At 31.1% G+C, this 13,164-nt stretch overlaps 1 protein-coding gene across 1 annotated transcript in view; it reads left to right on the top strand.

Annotated features, from left to right (window-relative positions):
* LOC107453137 (projectin protein bent) overlaps positions 1-13,164 on the top strand; it is a 236,219-nt gene that overhangs the window by 180,524 nt on the left and 42,531 nt on the right. The window contains exons 98-102 of the mRNA XM_071185213.1: positions 545-656; positions 3,988-4,163; positions 7,138-7,416; positions 8,750-8,922; positions 11,863-11,992. Coding sequence (XP_071041314.1) covers positions 545-656; positions 3,988-4,163; positions 7,138-7,416; positions 8,750-8,922; positions 11,863-11,992 — 870 coding nt within the window. The remainder of the gene's footprint in view (positions 1-544; positions 657-3,987; positions 4,164-7,137; positions 7,417-8,749; positions 8,923-11,862; positions 11,993-13,164) is intronic.

Here is a 13,164-nt window from a genome sequence, read left to right as displayed (position 1 = left end):
CACGTTGGCTAAAGTCACTGATACGCCAGGTAATCTATAGACTATTTTTCTACTCGTCAAAATTGTTTTTGGTCATTAAACTACGTAAATTATGTTTTTATTATTTTTTTATGAAACCTGTTATGAGTCTTAATTTTTTTCACAAAAGAATAAGTATCTAAATTTTTATAATAGCTATTGTTTGTATTTTAGTTATAAATATTAATACACATTATTTTTATTTGAATGTGGAGCATTTTATAAAGATTTCCATATCTAAAGTACGATACGTATTAGCTATTAATTTACAATAACTAATAACAGCTGTAGCAATTTATCACAGCTGAACTACAATGTTTTTAACAATCACAAAACACAAAGATAAAATGGAGCATTTTTTTATTTCTTTTGTTTGTATTTCAAAAAGAAATTTTACAGAAAAGTCGATGTTAGAAATAATTTAATTATTCTTAAAAACTTCTTTTCTAGTTCAATTAAGCTAGTTTTAAGACCGAATGTAGAGAATAAATGTGTTACTAACCTTATGTAAACAAATATTTTCCAGATGGAATGAGGCCGGAATTCATTCGCACACTTGCAAACACGAGCTGCAACTTGAAGAAGCCTGTCACTTTGGAATGCGAAGGTGTTGGAAAGCCATTCCCAACTGCTCGATGGTAAGATATTTTCTGAAGTATTTGAGAGATTTCGCAAATGTACGTCACATCGTGCTGTTTATCTTATTATTACGTTTCTTATTATAAAAAAACAGATTTTCTTATTAATATTTTTAACTAATCGAAACTAATTTTAAACGAAACAAAATTATATTTAAAAAGATAATTTCTTTTTGAATAAATCTAAGTAAAAAAAATACGTAGATGTTCATAAATACTTTGCTTTAGATAATTATTTTGTATGCAACTTCTTTTTTTGTAGATCTGTGCATATTAATTTACTATCTAACAATTAAAACCAGCTATACAATTAATAGCTGCAAAAAGACAAAAAAACAAGCAAACATTTAGTAATTAGCAGAAAAAAATATCTAACAAGGAATCGCAACAAAATTAACAATTAGTGAAAAAAAATAGCAATTAATAACTAAAATAGACAAGTTAACAGTAGATGACTAGCAAAAAAAAATTAAATAATCGCCAGTTAACAAAAAAATTTAACAGTTAGTAACTAATAAAAAACAAAAGAACAATTAAGCGATGTTAAAACATAGCCAATGCGCCAATTCCTTGGCCTCGGGAACTAATTCATCGCCGAACTAAAACACCTCTTTCTTTGTATATTCGCGCTACTGAGAAAATATATACAAGTCCATTTATAAGTTAAATACATTACTACATGAAAAAACTTCCAATACTCTCTTCTCTAATATTCTCTTTGTATATTCGCTCTACTGAGAAGGTATTTATAAGTGAAATACATTTAAACGTGAAAAAACTTTTAATGCATATTTCAAGGTAAACTTTTCTTATTATACAGCATTTATTTAAATTTGTACGCACATTTAAACTGTAATTCTAAAATAGCGAAGAACTACGTAGTATTACATTTCCTACCATTCCCTGTAGTGTCAACTTGAGGTGAAACGAAGTATTGCATCCTTACGCTCCCGTATGTAAGTGAAAATGAGAGATTTTACAAAAATACGTCAGTTGAAAACCGCTAACGAAGTGGAGTATCAATATAACTTCAATTAAAAAATCAAAACAAACATTTCCAATGGACGTGGATTATCTCTTTAAAGCTGTGGGCATACGATTCAAAACTTGAACTTTTATTGTTTATTTAACTTCTTCTAACTAAATTGTATAGTTATAATATAAATATAATTTATAATTTGAAAATACCGCAAAAATATTCAGTTTCTTATGCAACTAGTGCAATTTGACAACCATAATATTAAACAAAAACCAATAAAAAAATTTATTGAATGAACCAATTGAAAAATCACGTGATTCATTTCTAAATTTCATCAATACATTTGTTTAACACGGCTCCCAGTAAAACACCGAAGTCAAGCTTCACTGGATGCGGTCAGAAAGCGGGTGGGTGACCACTTTGATTAGCCTGCGCAGGGAATGAGAACGCGCGGTATCGGTCCTCGTTAAACTGTTCGACCATAAAGTGCGCAACTTCGCCCACTGGGTGTCTGGCTACTATAGCAGGGGAGTCATCCCCTCTGAAGAGGATCAAAATTGCGATGGCATGTCTTCGGATCATTCTCAGGGATGTTTCCCGGACCGTCTCCAATAGCCCATAATGCAGTTCTAGTTCAACGTAAATTACCTACCTATATCCACAGTTTTTAATATTACGGTTGCTATATCAAGTCATTTGCGTAAAATGCATGTAAAAAATAGCAAGAATTAAAAGAAATTGGTTTTCGTGGTTTTCCTCTCTAAATGAATGCGTGTTAGTTCCATCAAAAAGTCTTCCACGAAGGCAAATTTCCTCCAATACTTGATCCAGGAGCTCCTTTGTCTTCTGGATTGGGTTCAAAATGACAAGGCTACGCAGTTGAACATCAGAAGCCGTAAATCCAAAAATTAGGTCGGCTGTTCAACGAAGGTTATAAAATAATCAAACTATTTTCCATGCCATTCTGATCTTCCTCAGGGATGCTTTCCAGATCGTCGCCCATAGCCCATTGTGCAGCTCTAGGTCAACGTAAATAAAGTACATTTCTTCAAATTGGACTTCCATGTTCGTGTTTTTAGTTCAACAACATTTAACAGTTATAAACCGCATGCTTGTAGCTTTGTCTTTGTAGTGTAAATCACGCCAATATAACGTAAAGATGCGTAGCCTCTAAAAGGAGCGCAAACATGCGCAGTTGCTTCTATCTTGCGCTCGGAAGCTAACGCAAAAGAGCGTAAATCTCCTTGTTGTGTTTTTGCGTAAATCTTGTAAACAAATTATTCTATAGTAACATCAATGAGTGTTCAAATAATAATCTACCACTGAGAAAAGAAGTTTATTCGTTGTTAGTTAACAGACTCCTTTGTCGAAACCTTGCAGAACGGTAGCAACTAATTGGTAAGAGCTTGATGAAATAAAAGTGATGAGCCTCGTTTTTTCTTAATATTCTTTATCGATAAATCATATGTTTCCCTAAATTGTAAACAGCCCAGCTTTTTGCATAGTTTTTTCTTAATATTCTTTAGCCCAGTTTTTTCTTAATATTCTTTATCGATAAATCATCTATATGTTTCCCTAAATTGTAAACAGCCCAGCTTTTTGCATACGTGAAAGTCGTATGTTTCATGAATAAACATACGATTATCTTCAACATTTGAGAATGTGATTTATCGTTATAGCCTTTGAATCAAAAATTTATTAACTTAATTATATCAACGTTTCATCATTTTTCAAAAAAACTCGTTTACTTTTTTAGTATTGTGCAATAGAATATATCTTTATTTTATCCGCAGAAGTATACTTTGAATTTAAATAAGATATTTCTTAAACAAGAGTTATAATTCTTTTACCTTAAACTCTGCTGTAGATAAAATGATATGGTGAGAATAAATTTTCTTAATGCCACGAACAGAACATTTATGTTATTTGTTTAATTCATTTATAAAAATTAGGGTTCCCTAATATAATTAAATAAAAGTAGAAGGATTGTGGCATGTTTCTTTAGTTTTTGGATGAAACGAGATGTTCTAACTACCAAGGCATAGGCAATTTGAGTTATAACATCTATTATATATAATTCTCTTACGTGTATTTTTAAACTAATGTGAAAACTAAAGGTTAAATATTTTGTGAGCTTAAATCAAAGTAAAAAATGTTTTGAAGTATAAAGTAAACTGGCTACTACGTTCTAATTTTTGCACAACACTGCAACAATTAAAAATCTATCTATTTTGGGACGACCGGTGTTATTTACACTTAGTAAAAAAGAATTACGAAAATTACAGTAGATGCTTGCCCCTGTGACATTAATTACATGATTCGTCTAATACAACGTGTATGTTCAAATTTCAGGTTCAAAAATGCTCGAGAAATCCATCCAGCTGGTCGCATTGTTCAGAAAGATTTGGACACTGGTGTGTTCAAGTTGGTATTTTCTGAAGTGTGGGACACAGATGAAGGAGAATATACGTGTGAACTGAGTAACAGCATAGGTGCCATAAAATGCTCTGCAAAACTGAACATTGCTTGTGAGTACATTATTAGTCAATTAAGTTTCATTGTTCTTACTATTAGTTCACACTCTCCCTGTATCTTGTTCAAATTTTAAATCGTTCATAAAATACTTTTTTCTTTATCCACTCAACTTCAAATGCATTTTTTTAAAGTTCAAACGTCTAACACATTTTTTAGTAGATGACACTTGATGTTAATACTGTTTTTTTTAAAAGATATCTACTCATTAATTAAATAATGATGAGCAAAAAAAATGAAATTTTCTGAAGGGTTATACGTGAGTCATTGTTTTAAATTTTAGTATAAGCGATTCAGTTTTTCACACAGTTTAACAATAACATCATTGATAATGTCTAACTTATAGCTCTATTTGAACAACTACAAAAAAATAGTTTATCGCTCGCATTTAAATATTTAATTATTTTCTATTCAATGTGTCATTCAATAAAGAACATGACGTGGTAGCACGTGTGGTCCACGTCACCCAATTTATACTTTTGTAATTGGGTATAATATAAAAAAAACACAACTACTTCCACTTAGTAGGAATAACATTTACCATGACGCAATGCTAAATTCTATGCCACTATCCACATAAATCAATTATTAATCAAAAATCGAATATCAATTACTTTTCTTTATAATGCAATAAAATCTGGCGAGCAGCTATTTAAACGATCAAACACTTCGTTTGTTTATTTGTGGCTTGAAGTTAGGCTCGCAGAAAATGCCGTTCATGGGTTAAATTTAGTAGGAATAACACAACCTGTGACGTAGGCTATAGTATACCCAATTGTCTGATACCACGCGGCTTTCTTTTTTCCTACTATTAGTTCACACACTTCCTGTACCTTGTGCAAATCATTCATTAAATGCCTACAGTTTTTTATGTTAAACACTCGATATTATTACAGTATTTTCAAATATTAATTCATTAATGAAATTTAATTAATTTTAGTTTTATCTGGAAGAAAAAATTGCTATTATTTAATAAGTAGGGATTGACTTTAAAAAATTTGTTTTTATATTACTCATTTATTGACTGATTTCAGGATAATTGTAGGATTATGTTGTATAAAATGGTTGCAGCTTTTGTTATTTTCATAACATTACCGCATTTGTAAATTTGATACATTTTGCATTATGTACAATAGTTGCTATCACAATTTATTTTGAGTTCGACAATGCTTGATTAGATCATTCTAATCAATCATGATATCAATCTCTATAACAGCAACTAATACAGTAAAACATAACGAATAAAAAACAATAAATGTGACACTTAAATTATACGAAACACCATAAGATGTTTTTTACTCGAGGTCATAACCTGCTTACCAATATATATCACGCTAAAATTAAAATAACGATCTCGAATTACTGTACAATGTATAGTAATAGTAAAATGAAATTATAGTAGCAAAAAATAAAGCTGTAAAAAATATTATCCACGTTACCGCTAAAGCTCAAAATCTATAGATGTGGACATAACCTAACTTATTTGCAGATAAACTAATTTGCTCCGTTAAAGTGCGAAATCAAGAGTTTTCCACATTGAACTTAAATTAACAACTTCTGTATCGTTTAAGTTCAAAATTTTGTTCCTCTCATTTCTTTGTAATAATATTCTTATTTAACTTTAAAAAATCAGTAAATTTTGTTGTAGTATAGCATGATTATAGCTATTTAATTGAAGATTGAGTCAGTCAACTAATGTGTTGATTGTATTAATTTGATTTTTTTAGTTATCGAAATGATACATTATGATAATTTAAGAATACAGCAAAGATCTTATTTTCTCATTAACGACTGCTTATTAGATAATGTGTGGATTACCTAATAATTTAAGAAACAATTTTCAGCACTCTAACGTAACACCCTAGTTAATCAGCGCATTAACTTAGACAATCTACAAAATAACTGAGTTCTGCATATTAGCGGTAGTATTTCTTATAAGCAAAATTTTTGTCTGCCCGGGGTAGAATCTCTGGGAGTCATTACTAAGTCTACAATGACGTACAAACGAATCCCTAATTCGATCAAAGGTGCCAGGTGTACTTTTGATGTCCTATAAGTAAAACAATTCTCATCATAACAATCCTTGCGATCCCTGCTATGAGATCATTTCAACATAGTTTGCGACCGTATGCTTCATGGTAAGTCCCCCCCCCCTCTTAATGCTTTTTATCACCTCTTTAAATTCGTTGTTCGAATTTCGCATCATTTATAGGTCTTCTTGAGATGACTGTGTAGTCAAAGTTTGTTGTGTTCGAACATTTCAGCAATATTTCATTCGCATTTACTATTAAAAATAATCCTACCCTAAATCAAAATAATTTGATTCATAATCAGAAAGACGTCAACGCTATTTAGTTCATTACCAGTTTTGGTTTCAGATTTGAGACAAGCGACTACAAATTATTGCAACTACTTAACAACTGGTTAATTTTTCGTCATTTAAACAATTTCTTTTTGATGTTCTCTGTATTGGATCAACTATTTCAAATTTTGTTACGTAATTACTAACGGCTCTCTGTACATACTATAAATGAAATATTAATTCTTTTAAATGATGAAAGAGCTTTTTTTTCTATTTTACCAAAATGTCCCGCAATCCTCACAATAAATATATATTTTTAGAATACTTGTCAATAATCTAATCCATGATTCATCTACTACAAGTGATATTTTGCGTCAATAACGAGGTTAATTAGAAGTTTTGAGGATTTTTTTTTTGTATTTAAGGTTTTTTACTAAACGGGTATTTCAAATTTATTGTTCAGATGTGATTGAGTGCCAAATAAATGTTATTTTTTCTTTTTTAAGTCAAAATTGTTTGAATATAACTTGATTCGGCACAGTATACATCCAAACATAATATGACATATACATTCAAATATAAGCCTCTATAAAACATTTCTATCAATGACTGCTCAAGTAATAGGTACCACATAACAGTATTAAATTCAAAGTTTTGTTTTCCCTTAGGTGCTCCCAAAATCGAAAGATGTCCCAACGAGGTCTCCTTCCCGGAGCACGATAATGGTAAGATCAAGATATTCTATTCAGGGACGGGTCCCTTTGATGTCAATCTTTTCAAAGATGGCCTGGAGGTGAAGGAGGACAAGCACCTGAAGTACACTGTATTCGATGATTACGCAATCATTTACCTGAGAGAAGCACTGAAGACAGACGAAGGGAAGTACAAGATAATTGTGAAGAATGACAGCGGGCAGGCAGATGCCACTTTCACAATGAAAGTAACAGGTACATTTTATCTAGTTATTGCCAAACCCTATTTCAATATTTGTATACAGTTCATGCCCTTATTATTAGACGCACTATAAGATTCTGTGTAAGATTATAATTATCAGGTGTAAAATTCTGTGTGAAATTATAATTATCAGACTGAAACCAGTTTGCACTTGTTTACGTTCGTGCATCAATCGGTTAAATTAGACGATATATAATATAAATTCCAGGATTGGATAAATTAGACGATATATTATATAAATATACGATATTTGTTACATCAGGTATTATATTAGTATATTATAATAATTAGACACCAAACTATTAGACGCACTATAGTGTAATACATGTTTTGCACGAGTTTATGGCCAATACTTTTCTATTTAAACATACGTGTAATGGGTTTTTATTCAAGAGATTTTTCATATACTTCCTATGTATATTTATTTATAACGTATTGCATTACAATGTTTACCCATTAATACGCTAACTTAAACAAGTTTAAACCGGTTTCAGTCACATGAAAAGAATAAAGCTGTATAGTATCACTTGATAATTAAGATTTTACATAGAATCTCTTAGTGCGTCTAATAAGTCAGGGATTATATACCAGGTTATACCAGGATTATATTATCTAGTTAAGTGCCACTGCCCGGTATTCATTTAACCGGTACTCCGAATATTGATGTTTCTCCTAATCTATCCTCGGCAGATATTAAAATATCGAATAAATTCAATAATCTGAACGAATAAATTAATACCAAATCGAATATAACAAATATTTCAGACATACACCAAAGCGACTATGTGATTGTTGACATTCAGCCATGAAAGTCGACATTCTCTTGATTTTGGTCATTCAGGTATACATATTAATTGGCGCCAATTAAAATATAACATATACGTAAAATGAAAATGATATTGATGTATAATTACTAACTCCTGGAGAAGGGAATAGGAAAACCATCAAAGAAAACCAGTTTGTCTCTCTGATAATCACCTTTCAACAATTTTCTCCAGCAATCAAACATATTTTGAAACCCGTCCTCTTCAGAGGTAATTCATTACATTTTAATTATTACTTATTTCACTCAGTATTTGGCAAGCATCTAAATAAGTACATATATTAGTTCATATAGAACATCCTGTACAATAAGTGAAATTTCGATTTCAAGTTATCTTTATTCGAATTGATTTTTATAACAGAATAATTTATTATAACAACTCGTAACTAAAGTCACGTAGCTGTTGTACATTTTTAAAACTGCTCTATAACCTTTTGAAGAACAGCATATCGAAATATTTATTTAATATGAGGCAGATAAATATTGCTTTAAAAATATTTTAGGATTGCCGGGACCACCACAGGGACCACTAGAGGTGTCGGACATTACACAGCACACAGCAACCATTAGCTGGAGACCACCTGCATACGATGGTGGAAGTAAAATCACGAACTACATCGTGGAAAGGAAGGAAACGAGTCACAGTCAGTGGGTTGTGGCTTCCAGCTACTGCAGGGTATGTTATGACTTTGCACAACATTTGACAATATTTTAAGTGACACTTCTGAAAAAAAATTTAAGATTTTTTTTTGGAAAAGGTCTTATCTTACTCAAGTCCAAAATTTTGATGGTCCCATCAAAAATTTTTGACTGTTTATTTTGGTTTCAGTGCCATTCATGGTGGTCCAACATCACTTGATGGTCACCATCATCCAACATTTTCCATTACATGTTCATGGTTTTTGATTTGCCAACAAACTTTTATCACTCCATGATGGAAAATGTTACTTTAATACTGTGATGGTTAACCATCAAAAGAAATTTGACTCTCATTCCGCAATGGCTCCATCAACTATACATTTCTATGATGGTTGATTGGGAATTCATGTTGGTTGTCATCAAAACAATTGTTTTTTTTTTTAAATGTTGAACCATCATAAATCAGTCCCAATTCCCACATTGGGATGATGGTTGTTCATGATCGTTCCAACATTTGATTTCTATGATATTCGATGGAAATTCGTGATGGTTTAAAATGAGATAACCATCACAATAAGTAGCTATTCTAATGATGGACCATCATAAATCAGTCCGAATTCCTACATTGGGGTGATGGTTACTTATGTTGGTTACTATCAAATAATATAATGATTCATGATGGAATTATTGATGGTTACCATAAAGATCATGTTTTGGTCCATCTATGGCAAACCATCAAAAATGTTGACTTGGTTAGACTTACCTATCGTCAAAATCACAGAGATAGATAAGAAAAGTCTTATCTACCTTAAATTATGTTTTATTTTTTAAAAAATTTTAAATTTTGTACACCTCAGTGGATGACGGTACTAAGTGACTCACTCTTAGTGTTTAGTGGTCAACGCTTCCAGGAGCATTGAGCAATTATTAAGCTAATTTACACTAATTATTGCAAATTATTTCAAATTACGTCACATTAATTTATTCTCTAAAACGTTAAATTAAAGAAATCAATTAAAATCAATTAATAAATCGAAATTAATGAAAAAGTTCATGAAAATTACACTTTAGGAACTTTTATCGAATCCAGTCGACAATTTATTTATCTTTGCTTGATTTGAAATGTATTATCTGGTTCAGTACATTTTCTTGCATATTGATATGGTTTTTATCTCATGGTAATCCAATGACTATAAAGGTTTGAAGAATTTTTGACTGCTCATATATTTTCATAATATATTCAAACATAATTTGTTACAAAATGGAAATCAAAAGGATTCTTATAGTGATTTTATAACCGTCGTTGAACTTCAGATCCAATTTTGGGTTTACGACGTCTAATGTTCAACTACGTAGCCTGGTTATTTCGAACCCAATCCAGAAGATAAGGGAACTCTTAGATCAAGTATGGGCAGAAATTTGCCTTCTTGGAGAACTTTTGATGAAACTATATCGCATTTGCGTTACACAAAGAGAAAAAACCACGAGAACCTCCCTCGGCTAGCCGGACGGCAAGGGAGCTCTAACCAATGATCCGTCTACCAGTGAGGATATTTCACGTCAGCACTGTGGTCGGTACAAGCCGGATGCGGAATGCGCGACTAAATTTGTCGGAAAAAAACTGGAAATTTTTTCTTTTGTTGATAATTAGGCATTATCCCGTCAATCGCTGGGATTCGATCCCTGTTCACCTCATAAGAAGGCAAACTCTCTATCTTCTGAGCCATCGCGGTTCTCTTATAGTGATTGTGGTTTTTCCGGAAACAACGGAGCTATACCGCCATAGACTGTAATAATTTTAGCTCCGTTTTTATGTTATGCTTAATTTTTGTAGCTGTTCGGTATCTACACTTTGGATATCTAACAAAGTTTGTTTTCTTCTTTTTCTTCCTTTTGTTGTTGTTGTAGTGAGCATTTGAACTCTTTTTTTTTTCAGTCAACCATACATGATTTAAAAATATATTCTTTGAATGCATTGTTTAAGAGGTTTGATCTATTGCTTGGAACACACCGGTGGCATTTTATTCAACAGTGCATCCCAGAAAGTTATTTAGATTCGAAGAATTTAGTTTGACGTTTAAAGTGCACTCTACGAATATCAAAATAAAGTGCATCGTTGTAAAGTGTCTAAAAGTTCTGCTATATAGTAGCGAAGGCCATATACCACTTGATTTTTTTTTTACTTCGGATGTCTTGATCAAACCCTATTTTATTGAGTTAAACTTAGTCCCTATTTTAAACTGAAAAAAAAATACATTCGATTTATTATTTGCAATTTTATAAACAAATGCATGTTTTATTGGGTAATGAACTTCAACTCAAAAGGGTGCATACATGATTGCATCTCTTTCAGATAAATATAGTGTACGAATAAGATTTAAAAATATATTTAGCAATTAGAAAAAAGAAAACTTCCACGCATTTTAAGCAAACAGGCTTTTGAGCATAAATTTTTTTAAGGGGGAAATTAAATGCGTTTACCTCTTTGGTTTATAATTTTTGATACAAATAATTAGTTTTATCTCAAGTTTTAAGTTTAAAGAACGTTTTTATTCATAAAATAACAAACTTTATCATCTATTCTAAGCAAACAAGCTTTAAAGCTAAATATTTTTTTAGAAAAAATAATATTTTGCAATAAAACTCATTTAATTATATAAATAGTTGCATTTCCTAAAAATACATAAGAAATAAAATTTGAGAACGTATTCATTCATAAAAGAAATTTGATCAAGTATTCTAAGCAAGCAATCCAGGAAAATAAATACATTTTTGAAAAAGTAATTTTTATTATTGTGGTGATAGTATTAGTCTTGGTCAAAGTCCTTCATCTATGGAAAAGGGATCTCCTCATACAATAGAGTTAACACGTGTTATATATACTAGTGAATTGGAATTGTATTTTTTCAGTGGTAGATACACTTTAATGATTATTTGTTTTCTAATTTCTAATGTTTTTAAATTAATTTTCGCATAGGAATTGGTGTTTACAGCTCAGGGATTGACAGAAGGGGGTGAATATTTGTTCAGAGTGATGGCCGTAAATGAGAACGGTCAAAGTCAACCGTTGGAAGGTACCAATCCAATCATTGCTAAATTGCCTTACGGTAAGTCTTCATTTTCTTTCTTATTTGTGAGGGTGAATTTTTTTTTCATTCTTTTTATGTGAAATGGTATTGTTAAGTACATTGCACATGGTGCGTAGCTTTTTTAAGAAGTGCTTGAAGGTGCTTATTTTCGATTTTTGTTTTTTAAAAACCCTTGACTCCCTGTCAGTGTCGCCCGAATCCTGTTCGGGCAACTACAGTATTTGTGATGGCCGAACTAACCTCGGGCAGGAGAAAAATTAACGTTTTTATTTTGTGAAACCCGAGCTGAGTTCTTTTCTATTTTAGTAATACTTATTTAAAATTTCCTAATAGATGACATTAGTTATTCTAATTTTTCGTAGATTACGACTTCAGTCGAGGGAGGGAAATGTGGGTGGATGTTTTGGGATATACCATACTGTAAAAGACTTGTAGAATTTATGTATTGAAAATCGTATTGTTCTTATATTATACTAGTTATATTATATTTAGCTTTAAAATTTTGTTTAATTTGCTTAAATTGAATAAGATGTGTGTGCAATCTACATCTTCCATCCTATAATTCAATGAATAAACAGAAAGAGAAAAACGAAGAAAATTAAGAAAATCAATAAGTTTTATTCATCACTTTTCGGACTCATCCTTGGTAACTAACAAATCAAACGCGCTTCAGTACTGCAGTAAGAACGCGCTATAAAACAAAAGCCCTCTATTTACGCTTTTACCTCAATTTGCTCTTCTGTTTTCATATTTTGGAAACTGACGATCTTATTGCGAAAATATTTTAAATCATTCTTGAAAATTTTCTGGTCCATGTAAGTTTATTTGAATTCGCTTTATAGATTTCGTTTTATATTTTGTTCTGTTTTTTTCTTTACGTTTTATTTTCTGTTTTTTTACGTGATATTTATCACTTAATGTGTTTTAATCTATTTTGTACCAAAACTTTTTGAGTGCTCTTCACACTATAGTATTGATGTATTTTGCTTTGGCTATATTGATACAATATTAGTAAGCACTCCTTTTTGTGGATATAATCGTGCGAGCTGATGAAGAGATTATCTTTTTTTTCTCCCGGATTTTTTTTAATTATTTTTTTTTAATATTTTTTTTTCTTTTCTTTTTTTCATTATTCTGTAATTTTTTTCATGTTGTCTCAACATTTTGTTTTATATACAACAGTTGTTGCG

Source organism: Parasteatoda tepidariorum, chromosome 9 (genome assembly GCF_043381705.1).
Source record: "Parasteatoda tepidariorum isolate YZ-2023 chromosome 9, CAS_Ptep_4.0, whole genome shotgun sequence".
NCBI classification, from domain to species: Eukaryota; Metazoa; Arthropoda; class Arachnida; order Araneae; family Theridiidae; genus Parasteatoda; species Parasteatoda tepidariorum.
This window is presented reverse-complemented; position numbering and strand designations above follow the sequence as displayed.